General features: G+C 31.9%; 1 protein-coding gene across 1 annotated transcript in view; it reads left to right on the forward strand.

Moving 5' to 3' along the window:
• Window positions 1-13,024: 13,024 nt before the first annotated feature.
• Window positions 13,025-27,683, forward strand: part of LOC128985528 (neuroendocrine convertase 2) — a 105,707-nt gene continuing 91,048 nt past the window's right edge. Inside the window, exon 1 of the mRNA XM_054405116.1 lies at window positions 13,025-13,210. Within this exon, the coding sequence (XP_054261091.1) occupies window positions 13,052-13,210 (159 nt within the window). The 5' untranslated portion in view covers window positions 13,025-13,051. The remainder of the gene's footprint in view (window positions 13,211-27,683) is intronic.

Raw genomic sequence — 27,683 nt, forward strand, 5'->3', positions numbered from 1 at the left:
TCTATATGGCCGTAAAAGAACTTACAAAAAGTTTGTGATCACATCAGAGAAATCAAAGGAGATTTTATTAGTTATTTTTATAGTGCACATTTTATTCCGTTATTGTTTAACCTATAAACCTTTAATGAAGTACATCTTAACGCCAAAAATGAATATTAAAAATAGTGAATGATATTTTTATAAATATGTTTTGCTGTAAATAGATTACTTTTAGGGCCGTTTTGCAATAAACAGTTCACTAAGCTTTTGGTATATTTGGTATTAAAAAAAAAAAAAAAATCAAAAAAATAACAACATTGAAAAAAAAGCTGAACAAATCTCTTTGTGTTTGTATAGCTCCGAACAAACGTTCCCTATATCTTGTATCTTGTCCTTTATGATTTTAAAGAGGCGTCCTTCTTGTGTGTATAAAACATTGGTATATGATGATAGGCTATATCAATTTTTGAATTTTCTTATGATCCAAATCATCAACGTTGTGATCAGGGACAAGTGTTACGGTCTGGAATTGGTGATTAACGAGAATCACTATATTGTTTATTGAGGTTTTCCTTTCACTACTCTTATTATTATAATATTCCAGAAAACTTAATAAACCATAATTAATTTTTAAACTGTAATAGTTTTAGACATAACTCCTATACACTGTAAGCTTTAACTTATATAAGGCAATAAATACACCTGTCTATGTAAAAATAGTTAATAATCTAATTTATATACATCCTTCAATTAATTGTACTACAATTAAACTAAACTGTACAATTTACAATGATATTACAATTTATTTTCACAACCATAACACAGTACAAAATTGATAAAGCTTTTTTGGCCGTGAAAAACCCGTGATGGTCGTGATGGCCTAGTCGTGAAATCACGTATTATTTGGCTCTGTTCTGGTAGCAGCCTTACACCTCATGTTTGAGGAGACAAAGTGGATTTCTAGGTTAACGTAGCAATTAAAATGTCATACCAACAAAAATTAAAACCATATCTACGTTATTAAATTGACTATGTACGGTCGTGGACACACCAAAATTACAAAAAGCACAAAGTTACGTATATTAATCTTGTTCTCATTTTTTTACTTCAATACCACTGGCACAACAAAACTAACGCACATCCCGAACCGGCCTGTAAAACCAACTGACGTTATTGCTGCCAGGATTGCCACTGTCGTGTTCCAAAGTTGCAAACTTTGCCATTATGGTCGAGACGTCAAATCGAGGGACAGGCCTACTTTATATTGTCATGGTAGTCAGTTTGCAATGAAAACAAAACTATTATATGCTTCTTTTTTGTAAGTTCAATTTTAATATAAATTGATGACATAAAAATATGGCTTTATATATTCCGGCATGAATACTTAGTCTAAAAACAGCGTGAAAGTTGAAAAATGTACCCTAGGGACACGTGATGGTCGTGAATTTCGAGACTTTAAAAATACGAAAGAAATACCCAGAACCTATAAAACCACATAAATGTTTGTAACATGTTGCCCCCATCCCAAATAATATTAAAACTCATAAATTTACTAAAAATACAGTATGTACGAAGTAAAAGGCCAGGGACATTAAAACGTACGTTTCAAAATTTTCACTCAAAGATGAAATTTGTATAATGCGCTGCATACAGCATAACTAATCTATTTTACTGTCCACACAAAAACAACTATTTTGTAAAGAATTAGCTGGAATCTTCAATAGGCTACTCTAAGTGCGGAAGTAGGTTTCTTACATGAATTAATTTAGAAAATGACAATATATATATATATATATACATTGTGTTATATATATAAAATTAATATGTTAGCCAGTTGTCCAGAGCAAGTAACCTTGGAGCTATGTACTTTTCGCGATACTTTTACACTGCTAACATAAGGAAGTACCCGCATATGACAGCGGGATCGATATTCGACTGACCCATATCTTTATTTATTCACCCCATCGGAGCTGGAATCCTTGTAACATTGGAAACATACAAGAGAGATTTGTGTAGACTTTATTTCAGTCTCGGGAGACTGAGACAATACAATACTGAATTAGATTCGTGATTCGTGTCAGCGTACACAAATGTACGTTTTATTTGTACGTATTGTGTACATGTTTACAGGCCTATAAAAACAACAACTTGTTACGATCGTGCGTCCTTAAACTTTTAAAATCATTTAGTTCTGTTAGTTTGGTTACATTTGTCAGAGAACAGTGAAAATCGAGATATTATGGTAATACAAACGAATACCTTTTACTCATTGGGATTTTCAAGAGTTAGTATTTAAATTTAAAGGTACTGCAATAAGTATAAACTTAAATTAAAAAATTTATGTAGCGTAAGCTTAAACGATTAAAAGAACTTGTGTTGGGACAAAAAAAGTGCATCCAACGTAATTATCAATACTATTAAGCTGTGATTTGTCTTTAGTGTAGTTTTAAAATGTGTCCTTGCATAGTTTGGTTTTAAGAGATTACAAGAGGTAAAATGTCATCGATGTGCCTTTACGAAGAAAATGGGCTATCAGATGACTTAAAGTAAAATGGAATTTAAACTAACATTTATTTAAACTTATCTCAACACACCAAAAAAGTGTACCTACCAAGTTACGACAAATTATATATCATCTGGCCATGAATCAAAGAAAATGTTTAAAACACCAACCAAATAACAATTTGTATAAATTAACAATTTGTTATAGGGAAAGGCTTTTCAAATTTAAATTTGGTAAACTTAACACACCATAATTTTACCAAAACCGCTTGAGAAATCACTTGTTAATTAAACCCTAAAAGTTGTAATAAGTATAAGTGTGCGAATATTGCCATTGATGGCATAGGATCCCTGCCTCGAGCATTAACACTCCAGTGAATTACTCATTTATTATATCTACATTGTGTACTTTCAACAATCAACTAACTCAATATACAATATTAGTATTTGGTACACCGATGTAAAACATTGTATTCCGGTTAAAAAACAAAACAACATCAAAGTTGAGGTATTCAATTTTTCACCTTGAGGTTGCCTGACTTCAATTACTTTTGTTACTTAGACTCTCTACTTTGTTACAAACTCTATCATTAGATCGAAATAGATTAAATATATATTTTTAACAGAATCGTGCCGCATAAGGCTAGTCTTATTAACTAAATCAATATACAATGTTAATATTTGTGTATTGATTTGTATTGAGAGATTGATTATTTGTATATCGGGCTGGTTGCCCGACTTCAATTAGGCCTACGTTTACACACGTTACCTCACAGTGTCAGTAGTAACTCTATCATTAGAACGAAATAGATTAAATATATATTTATAACAGAATCGCGCCATAAGGCTAGTCTTTTTAAAATTGTCTCTTTTATCATTAAAGTAACTCTGTAATGTTACTTTATGATTGTATGATACACGGCTATCAACACATTGGTTCTACACCTTTTATTTAAACTAAATACATTCACATCAAAGAAAGTTATCTGCGTTAGTGTCGTCCGGTGTAGCCAAGTTAGTTAGGTTCAAGGTGGCCAGATCGTTCAGGGTCGCGAACTCTCACTGAATCTCCAGTTGTCAACTATTTGTGGACCTTCGACCACCTGATATTGGTCACAACAATGTATACAATCAATACAACAGTAAATTTGAGACTAGGATTTTGATTAAATAAATACGTGATTGGTTGCAAACAAAATCTCAGTATTAATGCAAAGGCTTTATTATTGTGTAAAGAATATTTTTGGAGCGGAGCGAAGCGCAGCTCTTTTGGATTGACTTAAATGGCAATTTCTATATAATCACACAATTGTGGCTAAACATGTTCCTTCTAAAAATTACCAAGGTTTTTTTGAGAAATAGTATAAAGGTTTGTGAAGAAACAAATTTCAATTAGTTAGGTAAAGCATATACGATTTAAAACTAACTGAACAATTTTTAATTTGAAACATTAGGCGTATGGGTTGCCATGGTGGTTATAATAAAAATAACTACGTAAATGCAAACACAAAATCAAAGATTATGTTTATTAACAAGTCAATATACGACCTATATACAGTACAAAATAAATACATTGGGGTGAAAACCATCGATCCAAGAATGCACAGAGGGTATTACAAGACATTCGGTGTAACAATTCAATATTTCCACTTATATTTTTCATAGATAATTTAATTTTCATCATATGTTTTTCTTTTTATTGATATGTCAATCCATCTCCCTTTTCAAACCATATATAATAATTAATTGTCCATGCAGACCAATAGGTAATTAATTTAATACAATATAATATAGAAAATTTTGAAATAACCTAATTTCATGTAAATATACAATAGCCTATAATTTTTGTAACAAAATTGCTTCAAATTCAATATAATTTTATTTAAATAACTTTTCAAAATTCAATTTTAGCTCTCTAGCAAATTAAAATTGTTATAATATATGTGTGAACAGTGGCCTACAATTTTCTGTGATTAAGTCAGCATTGACATGTGTGAATGCAACAATGCATCAAACCTTCATCACTTCCAAGAGAGCTGAGCTAGTATGAAGATGTTAATTGGATACTACATATTTTAATAAAAATTTTTATAAAAAAGTGCCTATATTTGAACCCAAATTATTGAAATTCGATTTAAGAAGAACCGTCCTTGTTAAGAACATTAATAATTACTACATCAAGATATTTACCTTGAAGAAGACATCAATTTTTGGTGAGATCACTCTAGTAGACATTTTCTTTCCTTGGAAGCCATTAGAACATTTTTAGGCCTAATTTTTGGAACATTTAAATACTAACATTCAAAGTCAAGAAACTAATAGAAGCTTATTCAGAACTTTTATTAATTCAACCACACAGAAATAATTCGAGTATAATTTATATTTCAAAACAAAATTTAATTAGGCTATCTTATAATCACAAGATTAAATTCAAATGCCGCTCGATCACCCCACTCATAGATAAAGATCCATGCAATAAGTTATAACACCTGAACCTAAGTTAGAACTATTGTAATAGGCTTAGCCTTTAATTAGTAAATTCATTCCCCACTCTTTATAAACTTTATATTGTGAACCCTTTCTTTTCTTTTACCATCAATTTTGTATTTTAATTAGATAAATTTAAGTTTCGATACTGTACATGGAGTTCCCATTATATTCTTAACTTTAAGGTTGATTACAAAAATGGCGCCCCACGTTGGGGTTAATTAAGTCTTTTTTTATTTGAGGCATTTTCAGTCATACTTTATGATCAGAATGTATTTGTAAAATAAATTTTGTGATTTTATTCATTTATAGAAAAAAATTAATTTAGTTAATCAATTTATAAAATTGGATAGGGCCTATATTTTCATGATAGATTTTTGATGAGTATTTTGTAAGAAAATATTGTAGATTGCTGACCACTTGAATGTTTCTCTTTGACCCCAACAACTTTTATCCATACGTGAGAATGCTCTACAGTCTAAAGAAAAGTGAAACTTAAAAAATGATCGAACTAAATGTATAAAATAACCCCAAATAAGTAGTTAAAGTAAATTTATCAGACAACCTTATTTTACCTAGTTGCTAAAATATGTATTTTTCCAACTAAACCGTATACAGGGTGACCCGTAAGTAAGTACAAAGAATTCATGAATAGGTTTATTGGGTCTAAATGAAACGAAAATCAAGAATAACTTTTATTTTCAAAAATGCCTCCTTAGGGAGATATCTACAATTTATTTCTGTTCAAATTTATTTCTCAAAAATATTTACGATATCTTTATGAAACTTTAAGTACTCACTAAACCCAATTGTATTTAATGAGGAATAAATTTAACTTGTTTGGAAATTTTTCAGTGGATCTGGGTAATTTTTTCAGGCAAAATGTAATTTGCCTACTCAGCAGGTTTGCTGTGGTGGGGCTATTACTCGACGTAGGGTAGAATAATACACAATACGTGTAGATATATTACTAAACCTTGACATTGTTTAAAGTTTGAAACAATTGTTTTGGTTTTAAATATAACCAACGATAAATTAACCAAGTATTGAAAAACCATAGATAACGATTTTTGTACTAATTATCTGATAAATAAAACTCCCAATAGACATACGAAAGTAATGCACATCTCAAAATAAGTTTTTCGGTTACACACACTCACCAAGTGAAGGCAGACCGTATAACAATAAGAAACTGCTAAAGAAAAAAATGTTGTTCTCGATTTGCCTCAATACCGCAGGGCTCTCGAGATGAGTGTATGTTTTTGATCGTCGTTGTAGATATTTACCCTCCGAGTTAGGAGACCTGAGGGAGTTATACTGCGTATTTACTATTTCAAGTGAGCACAATATTGTACACAAATAAATTTTTACTTTACCTAGAACTAAAATCGCTGCTTAAAATTTCTACTATTTTTGTGATTCTAATTTGATTTTGAATATTGTTTAAACGGCAAATATCTGCACTTTGAAAAGTAATATTTAAAATGCAAATAAAATGTACTTAGAAGGGCTCTAATAAACCGTGAATCCCTTAATCAAAGGATCAGAGGAAGGATTAAAGGTAATTTGTGTTTTCTGTCTTTATAATTGTGTTGTTTAGCGTGTTAGCTTGCGTAACTTCTATATCTATATACTTATATATAATTATATATATATATTTTTTTATTTATAATTCAGTTTTAAAAACCTTTGTACAACTAAATCTAGGGTTCTATTAGACCGATTTTATTAATTAAGGCGTTGGAGAGCTTAGTTAGTTCACGTAGATTTTCAAATAATTATGAAAGTTTGTTTTTGTACTTTCATAATTTATGGTGAAAAAACACGTTTTTCATAAGAAATACGTTAAAAACGGGGGGTTTCAATTTTTTTTGGCTGCCTTTTTTTAGTATTTTCAAGAAATTCATATACTATCAATTTGGTGGAAATCTTATATTCATTCAGAATATCACATACCACTTTGGTCGATTTCCTCACCATTTAAAAGTTATTTGCAAATAATGAGCTATGCAACCTCGAATTTATAGTACCTAGTAAGAAAATTTTGAGTTAGTGATATTTTTGTTAAACTTTGAATAACTAAATCTAGACTTCTACTGGACCAATTTTGTCATTGGTCATACATATGGGTCATTGAAAAGCCTAGCTTTTGTAAATTTGTAAATAATCATAAAAGTGTGATTTTATTAAATATTTGTGGTGAAAAAGTATAAAATACATAAATTCATTACAAACTGCTTTTTCAAGTTTCTGTTTTCAAGTTTCAGTTGGTAGCCACCTCTTCAAGTCTTGGCTGCCTTTATTTAGTATTTTCAAGAAATACATAGTAGTAATTTGTAGGAAATTGTATTATCTTTAAAAATATTGCATCTACTTTGGTCTATTTTCCGACAATTAAAAAGTTGTTGGCAAATAGCCAAGCGATTCCAAATTTATAGTTGTTAGAAAATACTGAATTAAAGATATTTTTTTTTAGCTTTGTACAACTAAATCTAGACTTCTACTGGACCGACTTTGTTGATCGGGTCGTTGGAAAGCCTAATAATTCGTTTAGATTTGCAAATAATTATAAAAGTTTTATTTTATTAAAAGTTTGAGGGAAAAATACATTAAAAACTGGTTTTTAAAAATTTTTATTTCCAAGTGTCTATTTGTAGCCAACTTTAGGCTGCTTTTGTTGAGTATTTAAAAAAATATACGCGATAGTAATTTGTAGGAAACTAAATTATAAAAAAAATACCTTCCACTTTGGTCGATTTCCTCTCCAGTTAAAAGTTATTTGCAAAAAAGAAGAAGAGAAAATACTGAACTATAGTAATTGTTGTTATACTTTGTACAACTAAATTTACAGTTCTACTCGACCGATTTGATTAGTTAATGGGTCGTTGGAAAGCTTAATTCATGAAGATTTGCATATAATTATGAAAGTTTGTTTTTGTTATGATTTATGGTGAAAAAAACATGTTTTCCATAAGAAATAAATTGAACACTGAACTACTTTTTTTTGGATATTTTCAAGAAATGAATGGTACTAATTTGTAGGACATTATATTCGTTTTCAGAATATCGCCGTCCACTTTGCTCGATTTTCCTACCATTTAAAAGTTACTTATAAAATAGCTAAGCAGCCTCCGAATTTATAGTTGGGAGAAAATACTGAATTACAGATATTTTTGTTAGCTTTCTTTGTATAACGAAATCTACAGTTCTACTGGATAGATTTTGTCAATTAATCGGTTGTAAATAATTATGTCAATTTGATTTTACTAAACATTTGTATTGAAAAGCTAAAATACCCCCGATGCAGCAAACCTGCCGACTAAGTGAATTTCCATTTCTTGGTGAAAAATGTACGACAATGTTAGCATTTGACTGTTGAAAAAAGCGCCATAAAATTACAATATATTGTACTCAGTTTGTTCTATTATGTTATCTGAACGCGTAGAATATTTTGTTCGGGAAATGTTTTTATCGCTTTCTATAATGTTATTTTAGTAACCAACACATAAGCCAACAAATAGAAGGTCTATAATCTATGATTTTTAAGTGGAACTACATTGGTTTACCTTAGGTGCCGAGAACCCTTCAACACTAGTCGTATTTCAAAATCAAAACGCAGCAATCGAGAACCAAAGAGAATCGAGGAATTGCAAACACTTTACGAATATTTTCTATAAGTCATAAATGCTATAATTTTGTAGTAGTTCTATTTTGAACCAAACAAGTAAAAAGTTGACAATAGGCCTACAGAAATTTTGAGATCGCCAAGCAACGACAACAATGCTGTTGATGTCACAAATATCAAAAGGTTATGAATAGGAATGAGTTGTGACCGCGAGTTTGAGTCCAGCGTGAGAACCACAACGGAAAACACATTTAAAAGATAATTTTAGGCCCTGGGTTATAGAAACGATATTTTTGTTCTCAAATTACGTTCCAAGAACAGCAACAATCATAGTATGGAAAAACAATTGAATGTCTATTGCTAGACACGCGCGAGGATCAATTATGAATTCCCTTCTTTTGCATAAGGAAAATATTCGTGATGAGAATAGTAGCTTGTTTAAAATTCTAATTTGTGATTCATCACTAAACACGAGCCAAAAAATTGATTAAATATTGTTAACACGTGGCAGACGAGACGTGACGTGCTTGGGGTTGTACATTGTGCATCCCCGTGGACTCCCACCACCACTGTGCTGGCTGGTTGCTCTAATTAGGAAATCGCGATTAATTAATCTGCTTTAAATACGTGATATTCAAACAGTTCTTTAAAACAACTGAACAAATACATTTATTTTACTTTTGCTTTCCTTTAACGAGATAGTTTTTGGAACAGAGTTCACATTATGAGCTAAACAATTAATTTAACAGAATTATAAACTTGTACATACTAGTAAACGAGAAATTGACAAAAGATAAAGAACAATAAACAATATTGTCTTCTACGACTCGTATATTCCAACTCACAATATTAGTACTAAGAGTGAAAACCTAAATGTACTATAAAATATATACTTTTGTTAGTTGGCAACATTTTGAACGTAAAGTAGTATATGCCTACACATTTGTAATACGTTTTTAAAACCCTTTTGTGATTTAAGAATTAAAAAAAAAAATTATCCCGATAGTTTTTTTATAAGATCAAATTCACTTGAACAAGTGGAAAACAGTAAATACAACACCACAAACCGGACCTCAAATGGACTATCGAGTAAAAAATGACAAATGTTCAAAGATGTATTGAATTTTCAATGCTGTTATAAACTACCCCTTTAGGGGGACGCCCACTAGAATACCGAATAAAATCATAAACCTAAGCATGGCAGCCGCTCAAAGATTAAAAAACGTTTTAAAATGGCAGATCTTTAAACGGCTACAATTTTTTACTCGGTTGTCCGTTTAGGTCCGGTTTGTAGCATTGCTTTTAGATATTCAAGACCTTAAATTTGATGTACGTACATATAAACCTAAGCTTGTCTTTAAGATTTTAAACTTACTTCCTATGGCCATCCCCCATAGGTGTCATCCGATCACCATTCGCACAAACAAGTAGTTTACTATTACCAGTAATGACATGCCAAATTTGGTTGTTATATCTCTTTTAAGTCGTGCTAAGACCTAATTGTCACCCTGTATGTATAAATGCAACTATCGGTTCATCTTAATATCAGATGTATTACTTGCTATTGATCCTTCAGATCCATTTATATGACATGGTATTCTCCATTCAATAATCACGGATATCGGTAGCACGATATTGTAACATCTTACAGTTAATAGTTCAGCAACTGTCTTTGACAGTTATACATGCTACAATCTTGTACAGTTACTATTCTAATACATTTTTCATGGAGGTATGGATAGGCCCTACATTCAAGGTAAGATTGTGCTTTAAAGCTTAAACACTAAAAAAAAGCAAATTTTATTTTAAACACCATCAAATGAAAGAATCTAATAATTTAAAATAGAATAAGGGATGTTTGTCTATGAAGTAATTGAATTGATGTTAATATTTGTTTTATATGGTTCGATGTAAAGATTATACGACGAATAACGCATAAGTTTATAACTACGTGTCCGTAAAGTAAACTCGTAGTTACTCCAAATCGTGTTTAATGTATTGAATTCACTGTAAAGTTTCAGATTACCTGCGTGTAAAGCACAAGACGAGAGAAGAACTTTAGTAAACGCATTTACTCTCGTTGGTTGTTTCCTAGAATAGACAATCCCCGGCCATGATTAATAACAACAACAATAAAGTGTTACGTAACAACAAGAGTGAGACGTAACCAACGTAACGCGCAACGACGGGTCTAATTTGGGAGAGCGCTGAGGCAGAAGAGCGCAAAAAGCAATTACTGAAGACACAGAGTCGACAACGATAATTGTCAACTCATCTCTTGTAGAGGTGAAGCGTTACACCTACTACCAGAGAATATAACTCTGGATACGCGACTACACGAGCAGGTGCCAGTTTATATTGGTCAACACTTTATTAATACTTAAAATGCCCATTCACTTTCTTAGAATTCGACAGATCTCAAAGCCAGAAAATATACTCCGACAGGAATTAAATGTGATAAGATATAATAAGACACATTTGAGAACTTTACAATGTGATATATTACATCTTAATCACAACATTCCCAATTTAATAGAATGATTTTGCTGTATAGATTTAATTTTAAAGCACAAAGTGTCCATTGTATCGATCTTTTGTGGACACCTTGTATATTCCTTGCTTTGTTTATACAAGTTAATTTTAATCAAAGTCAATATTGCATGAAAAACTCGAATACTCTCACTCGGTGAACAGTCCTTTAATAGAGTAAGTACTCTTAATCACACGATTGGTACAGACAATCTTATTTTATTGCACTCATAAAACATTAAATATGACAATATTTCTTACATATTTAGTTGTATGTATGATCGCTCAAGAATGAAAATACAAAAATATCCTATATAACCTTAAACAAGTTGCGGTGAAAACTGTTTTCAGTAAAGGATCTTGGGAAGATCGTATATGTTTTAGTAACTTAGTCAATGCCATTGACATAGGCTCTCAAAACTAAGTGTTTTTCAGTTTTATTTACTTTATTCATGGTGTACTAAAGCTGGTAGGAAGACTGAGAACTATTCTATGTAGAGGCTGTGTGTATGTGAAAGTTTATATGTGATTGCACACAGCTTACAGCTCAGCTGCACAGTTACTGTGATACAGAAAGTACTTCTCTCAGCATGTCCGTGACAACATCTGGAGGTTTAGAGACCGACACAACATACATCTATTATCTATAAACGTTGTACATTTAGTTTGCAATTCTAAATTTTATGTGCACAATGCCGATGTTCGCACTTTTGAATCTGAAATATTTAATTTAGTGGGATGATAATTTGATAGATAGAAGATATATGTTTCTTTGGTATGAGACAATATGAGTTAGTATAAATGGATAGGACCAATATTACAGCTTTTATCAATAGTAAAAATAATAATCACCTCATTACTTTTTGCCATTTTATTCAACCTTAAAAATTAAAATAAAAATTTAATAAAATTTTTATTTGATTTTGTTAAGTTCTTTTGACTGACACAGGCTTTTATGGACAAGATATATAGATTCCATATGGTTCGCAACTGGTACCATAATTTTAAATAGTGAACCATACTGTCTGTACTAAAGTAGTAATTTAAATGGTGCGACATAAAACCAACCGTTCGACAGAAAAGTCGTCAATTATCAATTTTATAAAAATCATTTTACGAAAACTCAGAGACAATTGAATTAAGCTTAGGAGAGAGATTCCTTTTAATAACACTTTGTAAGGCTTCCGTCGTTATCGACTATCGTCTGTTTTCTTTTCTAAGACAACACAATTATTGGAAAACAATTATTGTACTTTACCTGTTTGATTTATTCGAGAAAATATGTTTACCGAAAAATGTGTTTACCGAGAAACTGCAATAAAAGCATAACCAATAATTTTTGGAAAACGTATTACATTCGGTTGTTTTATTTTTTAAATTCTAACTGAACTGTGACACTTCCAAACCAACAGTTTTTCTCAGTTCATTACTGTAAATATGGCTATAAAATAATAGTACAAAATAATACTATAAACATATATATATAACTCAGTTTATAGTGTATACAAAGAAGAATTAATTTTTGCGATTTTATTCTTTAGAAAATTGTGCCGTATTTTAAATATTAAACCATTGATATTCCAAGAACAAATTATAAAATCAAGAAGTAAATTACTAGACCCCTTTTAAAAGTCTACTCATTGCAAGGATCTTCCTCTGTAGTGGAGGCTATAAAGGTTACAGTGTAGCACCTCTCAAAGACAATAAAGACAGGTTAGATGGCCTCTCTACAACAACCCAAGCTATCCTTTGGCAAGCGACGATGCAGAATACACAAAGTGCGGTCTCAATTAGGCAGGTGTATTGTTTGTGTGGGTAAGTGAATGTCAGCTGTTGTAGTGAGGACCTGCGCGTCGCGACGTCGACGCCATCTTGTGATCGATGTAGTGACGTCACCCACCACTCGCCACTCCAGTAGTGTCACTAGTCATGGAGTCATGGACGTTACTGTTGGTCGCGTCCGTGGTCCTCGGGGCGACCGAGGCGGAGGTGTTCACCAACTCCTTCCTGGTGAGACTCCACGGCGACCTCGGGGCGGAGACGGCCGACCGCGTGGCCTCCAGGACAGGCTTCGTCAACCGAGGACCGGTGAGTGAGCCACCATATGTCTGGGAGAGAGGTTAAACACCCGACACTCGACACTCTACACTGAGAGTCCTTACACAGGATCAGCTCCAGTAATTGCACCACAGACACTCCAGCATCTCAGACTGAGGATAATCCACACTTGCGGTAGCGACGTCATACTCGTGACTCACTAAAGTAAACAAACCGTTCATCGATTCATCACCTGGCTTCACCTTTCCCTCCACTACTTGAACAAAAAATTTGATTATAATATTGTTCTACGTATGGTAAATATAATACTAAGAATACGCCGTAGATTAAAGTACATTACAAATTATAGCGAGAGCTTACTTAATTATTTGGTCACGCCAGGATGTTTATTTCTGCCATATAATGACAGCTATTAACTCTAAATTACAACATATTATTTAATAAAGATAATAAAAAATGCACTGAAGTTAGATTTCTAAAATATTTAGCCACTGAAGTCGACATATTATTGATTTATTAACTACCCTGACGACCTAATAATAATCACTGTACATGATAGACAGACCAATTGAGTCAATTTTGTACATGGGTATTAGCGATCAGAAAATCTAAATCAAACCTATCCAACAGCTATTTTTACTTGCAATCTTGCACTAAATTAACTCATTTTTAATAGTATGTTCTTGAATCAGGATCTATTATTATACTGTACTTAACATGTGGGCCTACGTTAGAAATTTAGTAAAAAAGAAATTTAGTAAGAAATATAGAAATTTAGTGAAAGTCAAATGTACAGTTCCGGAAACAAATTACAGTACTAGGTAACTACGAAAATCCGATAGAAAATATTCCATTATATAAACCTGGTGCAGACTCACTTCATCATATAGTTAATTCTTTAATCGTTTTTGGTTACAAAATAGTTTGAGCTGCATTGGTTTATAAATTTTATTTATTTCATACAAAAGTACTTAAACTATTTTTTAAACTCACAAACTACTGTAGCATTAATACTATACTTCAGACATATAAAAAGATATTAAACATTAAAACATTAAAAATATATTACAAAATAAAAATCCTCAAACTTATCCTGTGATTGTGAAGCAGTATGGTTGTTGTACTCTTTTATTTCAAACGCGCCGCTTCCACAATAATGTAGGGGAGATTAAAGCAGAATCTATAAAATGAAGGAATTTAGCAACTCCAACTTTAAAACACTAGAAAATTATAATAAAGACTCTCCCTAAATTATCCATCGTCTCATAACATAAAACCACAGTGACTACCTTATAAACTTTAATATTTATATAGAATTAATGTCAACCCAAAATATCAACAATAAACTATGTATCATATGAGTTCATACACGATGACAAATATTTAAATGCAACAGAGTGAAAACATTGCAGAGTTTTAAATTTAATATTTATGTTACTATCAATTCGGGAGATATTGAAAACCCTTTCATATATCATCCAAAACAATAAAAACAAAATATCAAGGCTTACCAATATATACGATTGCCGAAATAAAAGTCTAAAAATCTCAATAGTATATGGTTCAAAAACACCACAAAATTAATCATAGCCATCAACATAGCCGTTGTTATTTGAAAGATGTATTTCTATATTTGGATGGTTCTATATTGGCCCAAGTTTATTTCCAAACATACATATTCACTCTCCAAAGGTCTTAGTTTCAAAGCAGATGTTCACATACACATTGACATAATAATAGAACTTAATTTTATATCATAATATAATTTTGCACTTTTTCCCCATAGACGTTTTTGTAAGTGGTAGCTAAAATAATAATCTGGACAATTTTGCTGGTTATAATTTCACTACCTTTAACAGAGTAAATTTTTTTTGCAGTGAATCTTGTGATAAAAAAGGCCAAAACAGTTCCTACAAACCTTTATTAACTTATTTACTTAATTACTTTATACTTCTACTTATTAACTTATTTACTACTAGCTGTTACCCACGGGCTCCACCCCGTTTACTACATAAGTATTAATAAAACTATTGATTGGTTAAGTTAAGCTGAAATAAACAAAGCAGAATACAGTAATGATAATACAAACAAATAATAACAGCTGAGGTATTTTTAACATTAGGTAAATGGAAAGTTCCCTTTGGAAAGCAATTACGACCTTATAGGGCAATTTATGAAATAATGGATAATTTTGCGCAAGGTTTCTCGTCATGACGAACATTTTAAGTGTATGGTTTATGGGGGTGTGACTTGTAGTTTTCTCAAAAGTTCATGGGTACTTTTGGCTTTATATATAGATACAAACCCTATTTATCTAACATGAAAAAATTTCCATTACATTGCAATTATGCAACGTAATTATTCTCTAATAAAATATACAGTAGCTATATGGATACCAAACTCGTTTGAACAAGCCTAATCCTATTTCTTTTAGTTGAAAATCGTATTATGTTGTGCCTATCATAGTAAATGAATTTAAAAAATCTTATTACATATTTGACTACCTAATTGTCGTAAATTATACTTTTGATTTTTTTTCATAAAAAAATTCTAAGGGGTCATTAGGTAGTCAATTACTTTAAATCAAGAACGCTACTATAATTAGCTCTTACTTGAAACTCTGCACGCGAGAAAAACATGGACAATATTGACGTGAATGTAAGTGGCGACCGACGTCAATGGCCGCTATACAGCAGCAGAACTAACCTGATGTGAACAAATGCTACTACAGTGATAGGCCAAGGGGTAGTTTTGGTCATTATTGGAGAGTAGGCCTACAACCAGAAGACATTGCCTCAGGACAAACCAGCGCAGTACGGTGACCTCAACAAGTAACAAGTAACACTCGAAACGCTTTTAGTCGGACGAGAACTTAACGATGATAAAAATCCGTCATTATTGGATTGCGTATATTCATTTGTTTTATTATTTTTACACAGTTTATTTTTAACACAGTTAGGAATTGCCCACTTGATCGAGCCTCCTCAGCGTTGCTTCTACTCGTACAGTGAAAACCCGGTTTTGATTCTTTATTAGAACAACTCACTCATGTACAAGTGGAGCGAGAAGTATATGCTTGTATGTCTCAAAGAAAAATATACTGAGAGATTGTACTGCATAGAATAGCACTGGTCAGCTTCCCAGATACTTGTTTCTTGGTTGTATCCCCTTAAAAGATTTGTACTACAAATTATTTACCAAACCAGGTTTTTTGTATGATTTTGACGGGCATGTCAGATATAGAAAACCTAAAAAATAAACTCTATTATACTTTTTTTTAATAAGTCGAAGTAAATATGAGTTAATTTTAATGAAACGATAACCGAAAGTCTGATGGAGCACATATACTTGTGATATATTACGTTATTTTACCAGGTGATGGATCGTTTGGACATGTCATCATGAATGGATCCATTAGTTGTGAATTATGACAAGTGAAAGAATATAAATTGCCACTGTAACTACAAGTTTGTGGATTGAAAGGATGTTTAATCTCCGTCGTGTTTTATTTCTTCTAAACATACGTTGAATCGCTCAAAACAACTGACGATGCTCATTGTTTGAGCAGATTTAATAAAAACGGGGCTATTTGTTCCGTCTGATTTTCTTGACGTTGCTTTATAAAGATATTTTGAAGTTTGTATGTTCAAGAACGTCTGTACTTTGTAGATAATTCAAACGAAGCCTTTGTTAATTATGATATCAAATGATAGTGAAAGAATGTTCTTCATAAAAATAATTGATATGCATAAAAGCCGTAAATATTAATAATTCTATTCAGACATAGATGCTACACATTTTCGAAATATGAATACGTGATGTGTGTATAAGACGAGTCAGGTGCAGTTGTTACCGTCTAATATTAGCAGTTTCTTAGTCTGGATCACAAATGACAGCTGTGTTTAGTCGTACACCTTTATATATAAACAAAATTCTGAAACCAGGATTTAGATAGATGTGTGAGTACAAATCAAACATTGTCTAGCCAGTACAACTGTCTCTGTATTGATGCATTGACCTTATGAAAGGAATCTACAGTTTATTATTACTTTGGAGACTAAAAAAGTCGATGATGTGGAAGTTTATTAAACCATGAAACTGGAAAACATCATCTTCGATCGTAGAACGTTTGTCATGAATTACTTTAGTTCTTGGAACTCCGAGCAATATCACAGCTAGCAAATACTTGTCAGAGGAGTGACATTCACATAAATCAAGTTTTCATTTTCAAACTGAGCGTTATATTGTGTAATATATATTCGTACGTTTACACTCGAGCCCTCTTGTGACAAGCATGTGAACATGTATTTTCGAGTAAAGAGATGGTTAGATATCACGTTTTTAGTAAATTATCAAAACCTAAGTTAAGCCTCACTAACCTTAATTTAATTTTAATCATATTTGTTGGAAACGATTCTATTTAAATGAACCATGTAAATATATACACATGGAGGTTTATTGGATAAATAGGTATTGCAATTATTGGTGTTAGGGCGAGTAATTAGTGCATGCTAAATGCTAATACTGTAGTAATATTCAGCCTTACCACTTTCCTTCATATAAGTTCTGAACCTTTAAAAGAACTATAGCGAGATAACATTAAAAATATATTAACCGAGCAATGCAGTACGTTATTTGAGGTATTCTGATGAAAAATTCTGACCTTGGGCCATTAATGGCGTATTTTCACTCCCATTAAACACTTGGAGAAACATATCCCTCTATACCGAAGGAATTATGTTTAATGCTATGTATAATAGATATGATATCGTTGGAAATAGTTTTTGTGCTACGGTACAAGTTAAATTTAAATGTATTAGGAAACGCATCAGGAGGGGTGGATGGATCCAGGGTTGTACTTACTCTGACAGCCTTATCAAAAACCTTTATATTGAATGTGTTTTACCACAAATTAAGGAACAAAAAAAAATTGTTTTCCTACAGTCACCCGACAAAGTGGGCTTCCTTGCACAGATTATAGTACAGAAAGCTGATAATAGCTGTATTTACTTACTTTTGCACACAGTTTTTATTTTGTCGCACAGTTTTTAATTTGTCACCTAACAGTATTCCAACCAAACAACACAAAACAGCATGCTTTTGCGATGGACGTAATCCGTGTTCGCTTGGAAATAGGTTGGCAACATTAAAATATATTACGACTACGATCAGTTGATGCAGCGTTTCCCATTAAGTTCAATGTCGGGATTTAACCTAATCTAAAAAAGAGGTGTTCAGTGTATGAAAGACTAATTTGTATACGATTTATTACACAAATAACTATTCCTAGTCTGTGGGTTTACCCTACAACCACCAAAGTAGGCCCACGTCGCAGCATCACGAGATCTTGTCCTACGTCAACCAGCTGGTAGTGAAGCGCCGCGGGACATGTGTGGAAGACGTCATCACTTGTCGATATCTCCTCTAACGCGGGATATATGTGGCGGGTAATCGCAGGGGATGTCAGTTAGCCGCGGTATCCGTTGGCTTGGTTCGATTCCATGTAGATGACGATGAAAATTTAAATACACGATTTTTCACCTTGTCAACACAATAAAAAAGTTACTTTACAGAATCAATTGTCAGTAATTATTCTGTCTAAACATTCTTGCGTGTGAGATGTTCAGGGTGGAAATGTTATTGGACGTCTCAATAGTATTTGATTGTTTTTCGGAAAATGAACGAGGTTTGAAAAGACACTTTTTGCTCGTATTATGAACTATTTATCGACATATTGCATCATTATTTTAACAAAATAAGTTAGATAATTCAGATACTTTTCATGGAGCAGATAACCTCTCAAAACGACTCCCAACTAGTTTTCAATTTTGCCAATGTAAACAAGCAGCTGTTTAGTAGGCGATTCCATCATTTCGTCTATTACGACTGTATTAGTGTATATTATCATTATACCATTGATATGTCTATTGACGAGAATGCTATAATAAGCTACAACCGCTTAAAACAATTAATACGTACTTTCTATACATGCAATTGCTTACAATCGAAGTTTACAACTGAGTTAAACACCGCTGAGTTTTACTCCCTAGAGACTAAAAAAGCTTTTAACTGTCTAAAAAGAACCACTTTAGACCCACAACGCTTGTATTTAAAACGTATGTTTTAGCTGCAATGTACCGGAAATTATATTTACTTGTTCTACTCAATGCTCCTTTACAGCATTGCGTGAATTAATTACATTTTATAGTGAAACGATTATCCAGAAAATACTGAAAAAAATATTTATTTTGTAAAATTATAGTTAACATAGAACCTAGTTTGTAAATTTACATTACTTTTTCAAACGCTTTCGATCAAGGAGCGTTTTTACCCACTGTAGAATTTCAGGAAGCATATTTAATAATACTAATAAATTGTAAACTACTAGATCGGAAAGTAAACTTTGAGCCACTGACACTGCAATAACTAATGAAAGTTTAACAAATACGTTCCAGATTTTTAATAACATTTTCGTATCCTACCTTGTTATAATCGTAATTGTAATATCATAGATGTTAAAAGATAGTTAATACTATAAAATTAGGGCCATAATACTATAAGATTAAAATTATTCTTAGGTTGTGGATAACTAAACAGTTTAAAGTATTTTGTCGTATTATACAGGCTTGCGTCCTATAATATTTTAACATCGTATGCATTTCCTTGATAATTAATCATATTGCCAATGCCGTCTCTTTACATAGGGTAATGACTCTGCCAAGAAAGATTTAATGTGAATATTGGCAGCATTTTATTATAAGCTACTACCTCGTATACCCTTAATGTACTTGACATACGCGTTTCTATAAAAGGCACTCTGTATCGAATACATTATTCACCGTCTAAACGGAGTAGTTCATTTATCAAGAGGATGTATTTCGTGTTTGAAAGCTTGTACATCCGGTTACGTCAAAACACACACATTACTGGGCAATGTTTCATCCGGATTAAGCTAGAACTAGTTGAATTGTCTATGTTATAAATACTCTAATCACCGGAGGAGTTTCTTAGAAAACAATAAAGCATTTAAGTTTGTTTTAAGTGCGAGTTAGTCTACCTTTACACACTATTGAAGCGTGAAATAGTGTTTGTATGTTTATACATATAATATGAGAAATATTTTTTTAACGAGTAAAAGTGAAAATGAGTAAATATTATGTTACGAGTAGTTTTTATTGGACATTAACAGTTCTGCCGACATAAGCTACAACAGCGATAATATATACATTTAAACAATAAAAGCCATATTCAATTTTGTTGAAAAAAGAAAAAAAACGGATGCATGTGATTTTAGGGGATCAAATAAACTTTATCAAATTTTATCATATTTGAAAATTTTTTGTTAATGTTATTATTATTTTGATAGTTCTGTTAACTTTTTAGGGCTACTTTTCAAATAAATAAGTGAAATAATAAAAACCAGAGTACCTTTACCCTGAAATTAATACAAAAAAAATTTCAGGGTACTGTGGTTTTTATTATTTTTTCACTTATTTATTATTGTTGTTATACACAGCTATTAACATTTAAATATAAAACCCCCAGATATTACATTTTCTATAGAAGCAAACGTACCTACTTATCAAAGCCTAAGTTATTTATATAGAAAACAATGATTTGAAAATTTTTAGGGTAAGTTATATCATGGGGAAAATCTAACCAAGTACATTAGATGGAGATTATATGGAGACTACATATATACACATTATGGATTATTCATTATGTATATATACATTAGATGGAGATACATATATCAGGTCAAATGTATTTAGGCCTATTTTAACAATAAAGCTTAGATATATTATTTTTTTAGAGTTGCTTTAGAATGTTTTATTTATTGATGTCGGTGATCCCATCTTTTGAGCTGTTTATATGTATATTTACGTAATAAAACATCCCAAACAGGTCTTTGACCTAGGGATTAATTGTTTCATCGTAAATAATTTAGAAGTGTGTAAGTTAGTTATTATAAGTTATTTTAGTTTTAATCTGTGTGTAAGCTGTGTGTAAATCAATGAAACAATAAAGATTTTTCTGATTTCTGATTTCTGAGATTAGTTTAGTCCGCAGGTTTGCTGCGACCAGGGTAACATTGTCAATACTTCATATGTCATTTGTCATTCACGGTTGTTTGACTATGTCACCATGTTAATTGACAGCTTATGACGGCACCAAGGTTCCGCTTTTTACTATATGTTGACAGGTACAAATAGGTAAAGTAATATATAGTCTCCCTTCTTTTTTTAAATTTGTTATATTTTGTCTGTTTGCGGTTCGTATAAATTATTCTTCCGTTTATCAACACTCTTAAGCATATAGATACCCATTTAAAACATGTTCATGACTATAGCTTTGAAGTAGCTCATAAACAGTACAGTATAGTCCGAATATATGTTTGCAGTCTGATGATAATTGGAAATCACTAGTTTGCTGTGTGTTCAGTGCCGGCTTCACGGGACGTTGCCATTGCAGCCAACACTACACATTGTTTAACAACAAGAGTACCAAACATTAATTACATTTCTAACACTCACGGATTTGAGCACGGCTATAACACAATACAACTGACCACTAAAATACATAACTTTAACCATTGACTATTGGTTGTATTGATAGTCAAAGCTTTAACTGTGGAAATACTAGACAAACAAAGTTAGCTGATATACAATTCATGGTTCGCCAATAAACTGTGTTTCTCCCAACAAAGTTGTCACAAGCAACACAGCAGGTTGTTGCTGTGGTTCCACTGCTGCTGCTGTGGTTGTTGCTGTGGTTGTCGCTATTGTGTCCACCAGGTTGTTGAGGGCGGGTCGCGGGGAAGGACAGACTGAATTTACGTGCAACATGGCTCCGACTGGGCCTTTCTGTCGATATAATTGGACCCTACATATGTGGTCATTACTATAACGGCAGCGCGAATACGGTTCTGAAAGGGCTGTACCGTAACCGTTATACAGATAAATGTTTTACGGTATTTTTAAGTTTCTACCGTCTGACAATTTATAATCGTACAAAAATATTAAGCAGTATATTATAATGTCTAACAATAATTAATATCAATCTATCAATGTAAAAGTTCATGGTGTAATAAGTGCCTGGATCGCAGATTTTAAGCTAAATGTTTGAAGTTACCTTACCCCGTCAATTTATCATTTGGCAGTGTAGTTCACTACAACACTATAGGTTCAACTTTTGGAGTCCATCACCAGGTTTGACAAAAACATCAATCAGTTCATCCATCCAATTGGGCAGATGTTTGGAATTTGGATGGATGCTCTGATGTGATGTCACCTTTAGTATTGTTGTGTACTACTGATGAAATGTTACTACTAATGATAAATTGACGGAACAAGGTAATTTAACCATTTACCATATGGCATAAAACCTTAACTTAAAACAGTTTTATCTTTACTCTCATAGGAAGTTAAAAACATTCATCTTGTATCTATATTCAGCTCTACAATGTTTGGTGAATGATGACAATTTAATAGCTTTCAACCTTTGAAGCTGGTTTGGACAGGTTTAAACGATATTGAAAAACTTCCACTTTGAATGAAAAATCAACCGTTTCAGCCAGAAGTTTCAATTACAGCAACAGCGTACTCTAGGGCAGAGTTTGATTACCACAGTGGCTCTTCATTCTACCAAACAGATTAATTTCATATGGGTTATCAGAGGAGGCTCTCTAGTACAGATCAGTTATGGGTCCTTAGGAGAGATTTTCTTTCTTTTCAGTTAAAAGGCTGAGCGCGTCCACCTCAAAGATAAATATTGCTGTTAAACCATGGAATTGTAATGTTATAAAACGAATTGTATTATTTGCTAGTTGAGTACCTGGTCCTCTTGAATCGAAGTGTTTGAGCAACTATACAACTACAAGATAGTACTGTACTTTTGTAATTTTTTTATGTTCAATAAATGTCAGCTGTCCTGGTCTAGTTTTATATTTGGGAGCATTTAGCACAGTTTCTGAGCTAAGTTTGTTAAAGCCCACCTAAAGCTGCAAGGACAACCTTTCAAGAAAATATGTATGTATAAAAATTTAAGATTAAAATGCATACTTGTCACCTTTAAAAGCAATGTTACTTTTTACCATTAAATTACGTTGAGACGTCTGATATGGAACATTTTACTGTAGTGGTTTTTCTCGAACAAAGATGTAGAAGTAAGTGTATCATAGTTGTATTTAAAAACATTATCTTCTCAACCTTCATCCCAGAATCAGAATCAGAATCAGAATCCTTTATTCAAGATTTATACAATGATAAATACAGAATGGCGTCAGGAACTTAATATCTAAGAAACAGTTCCAAAAAATGTTCACTGTGAGGTATAATGATTTTTTAAATTATTTTCCAAATCATAAAAACCACAAATAGTATTATAATGGAACAAAAACAATTTGATGTTTACGATTAAGAATGAGTAACGTCTTTCTAAAATAATTAATCCTGTAATGTCAGAAATTTAAATATAGTCTCTAAGAGAATAATAGAATTTTGAAGTGAAGATGCGGTTTGCAATTCATTATACAATCTGTAATTATAGACTAGGAATCGACCTGCTGTTAAAATTAGTGGTATTGATGTTCATAGAAAAATCATATAAACATTTTAAACTACTCGATTATTTATTAAAATACTAGAAATATTAGGTTAATAAGCACTAAATACATTACAAACCATTTAACAATATCAAGCTCTAAACTAATGGTATTAATAAAAAATATTGATTAAGTGAATACAGAAAGAAATATTATTGCCATAAGCGAGTGGAGTTAAGTACGTTTTATGCTTTGAACCTTAAAGCATAAAACTGCGAACAACGTGAAACTCTTTTGAAATAACTCACCGAGTCGTAACGCTCCGGGGAATATTTGACGTTTTCCAGCTTTCAAAGCATGTGATTTAATATTTAAATGAATGACAAACTCTATGTCAGATGAAAGGCAGAGTTAAAAATAGTAGAGTATCATGGTGCATCGAGATGAAAATATCTCCACAACTGCAAGTGCAAATTAAACATTTACTCATTCAACCATATTTAATCAAAAATATATTTTTTAAGCTTGTAAAGGTAATTTATGTACTAAGTATTGCAATAGTGTAGTATTTAAAATATTGTGGGTCGCTAAAGCCTGGGTCATAAGCTAGAAATGTATTATCTTGGACCTTTCTTAATAAAGTGAGGGTTTAAAATTTGCCAAAGAAACAACTGCTTCACTACGGGATTCACAAAATAAACAAGGAAATGCAATTAAAATATTCTCTATGAACAAAAATACTTCACCGAACACATTTTAGGGATAAAATCTCTCTGTAACCTCTTAAAATATGAAACTAAAACATCGTAATCGCAAAACAAAAAAAATTGGCTATTTGTTGCTTAGGTCGAGACAAAGGTGTCAAAAATGCTTAGTTTTCTGTTTGTCGGTCCGTATTATTTGTCATTTACACATAGATACATAACTTTTTATCCATTTGATTGATTATTTAAAAATTGTTATGTTAAATATTTAAAAAATACGCTGATTTTGTAGGCATAAGATAATATTTAGTGTTTATAATCAAACTGTAACCAAGAGAAGTAGTTTAACTCTTTCACTTAGATTTCCGTCTTAAACACGAACACAACCTATTTCTACTGTATAATATATGTGGCAACAGTTTATGTAACTGTTACTAGATAGGATTGTAATAATATACATTAATTATATACAATCCAACTGAAATAGTTAAAACTGTCTCTCTCAGATATTACATTACAAATAAGGAAAATTCGCGTACAAATCAACGTCCCGTTTAATGATATTCAAAACAATAATCATTGAATTTGATCTGTTTGAAAACAAATTAGAAACACTAAATATGATACTAAAATACCTTTATTTCAATTATACAATTTTAATAGCTTAACATCCAAACTAGGGTATCCACCTTAATGGTATTATTTTAGACAGGACATTGGATATTTCAGCATATAACTATAATATTATCTATAAAAAATATAGAAATATTCAATAAAAATATTTCTGCATAGTGATACATTAGTATTACTTTTATATGGTAGCTTAGCTATTTTATGCTAAGCTATAATGGATGTTCAATTTAGAGTGGATTTTGAAAACGTCATCAACCACTAGTAATCACGCAGTCTTTGGTATTGAGTTTGAATCTTATAACGGTCAGTACAGAGTTGTACCAGTCAGTATTAGCCAGTATTAGCAATCTAGCATACAGTGAGCAGATAATGTTTTGGGATGTCTCTGAGATGCCAACTCACGTAATGGACAATAGACACACACACACACACACACACACACACACAACAACACAATGGACACTATCGATCGAGTAACCGATTCTCCATTAATATAATCACAACCCCTACTACATTACTATAACCATTTATGTACAACAAGCCTACCAGGAAAATCTTAAAAATCAAATCCAAACAAAACAAAATCTGTTTTATTAAAAATAAATTACAATACCATGCAAAACTGTGTTCGGGACGAACAAAACCCAAATTATTAACTTGACGAAACATTAAAACTACACTTTGGTTACATGGTTACCTGTTTTTCCTGTTGTATGTGTAACTTGTTATAACAACTTACTGTTGTTGTTTTGTACTTTGATAAGACAAAAATTATACTGCGTATGATGGAATCTGTCTCCTGTGACCATCTCTGCCACGGGAATGGGCAATGGCTTACGGCCCCAGTCTGTCCCAGGTAAACGGAGGGATAGAGGACAGGTTCCATCGTGCAAACCTTACTATACTCTCTGTAACATATCAATGAAGACGTTTGTGTACAGAATATTATATGTTTTTGTTAATAATAAAAGGTATTAATAGCTGTCCTCAGATGACACATTGATATGATTTGATTCTGAGATGACACTTCGCAATACAGTCCTACTGTTCACTTAAAAGGTATTACACAAATTAGAAACATTCTTTGCAATAAGTAAACTTTAGTGTTGATGTATACAGAAAAAAACTTATTTATATGTTACCAGACAATACATCCTCACGGGTAGGTGAACTGTTTTTTTTTAACTTGGCCAGAAGCCCTTACCACACTAAACAAATCTTAGTACACAATTTTTGACCGATTAACAACCTTTGTTTGACATTTTATCAGCATACTTTTTGAATTTATAAAGGCTAAATTTTTGACATCGAATTTATATCATAGCCTATTAAAAGAAAGAAAACCGATTAAAAAAATACCGGTCTTAACTGAACCGTAAACCAGTTATGAACAGGGCAGGGCGTACTACTGATATATTGCCGTATTACGATCCATTATTCCGTATTTGTAACTACTTTAGTAACAAAAACAACAAGTGGCTAATTTAATCTGGTTAAGCTGCAATGAATCTGAACACAGTAATTCCGATATTAAAAACGGCTTTACCAGCTAGGCAAGTAAATATAAATAAATATTGATACTGTGGAAAATTTGAGATAAACGCAATCAATTATAGAATTACTATACAATCAATATAACCGTTTAAACTTTTACGTCATAATTTTACTATAAATTGAATGCGTATAGACTGCCTGTTAAAAAAGTCAAAATTTTAAACCATTCAATTTTAATTTTTCTGGTTATCATTCTCTCTTAACATTGGAACATTTATGTCACATGATTGCGCTAACTTTTCTTACGTGGATACTCTTAAATGTAACATTGTGCATTTTTCCCCTTTAAGAGGTTGACCTCTTTGGACCTTTTATTAACAATAAATTGCATCGATATAACAACCAAATATGCCTCGATTTCACCTATCCAGTGAGACCAGGGTGAGCTAGCACAGTACAAAGTGTCCATTAGCATTAAATTAACTTAGTTTGTAATATATTTTAAGATGTAAATACCCCAGCTGTAGTAAACCAGCAGACTAAGTGAACTTCAATTCGTCTGATTGGATTTTAACTAATATTTCCACAAACAAGTCATACCTATTCTCCATTTAGATAACATTAGATTTAATGAGCAAAATGATAGGTTTGCTGCTACAGGTAAGAGACAAAAATTTCTTTTGGTAAATGCTAATGGTATTGAATAAAATAAATAACTTTGCAAAATTGTATTCAAATGTTTTTGTTAACAGGTTAAGCCACATAAGAATAATATGAGCATTTTAATGTACAGTAAAACAAATCTGTATCCTTTCTGTACAATAAATGCTTTAATATACAAACTTATTTGTGTTTTAAGCTCTACATGATTGTCATGAATCGGTTGTAATTAAAATTGGTAATTTTCATGTTTTAATGGTTTATTGTTTAGCTCAAAACCCTCATAACACTCCGTTTCCATTCCATGGCCCATCCGATATTGCTGGTTTGCGAACGCATTCAAGTATATCTAGCTAGTTCGTACACATTAATGCAAATTCAATCAAAATCGGACCAAAATTAATTAATGGAGTTGTCGTGTTCACAGACACGCATATAATATATTAAACACATATACAAATTTGAACGG

The sequence above is a fragment of the Macrosteles quadrilineatus genome, unplaced genomic scaffold, assembly GCF_028750875.1.
Source record: "Macrosteles quadrilineatus isolate MER2022 unplaced genomic scaffold, UCM_ALF_1.0 Scaffold_1__1_contigs__length_201487025, whole genome shotgun sequence".
NCBI lineage: Eukaryota > Metazoa > Arthropoda > Insecta > Hemiptera > Cicadellidae > Macrosteles > Macrosteles quadrilineatus.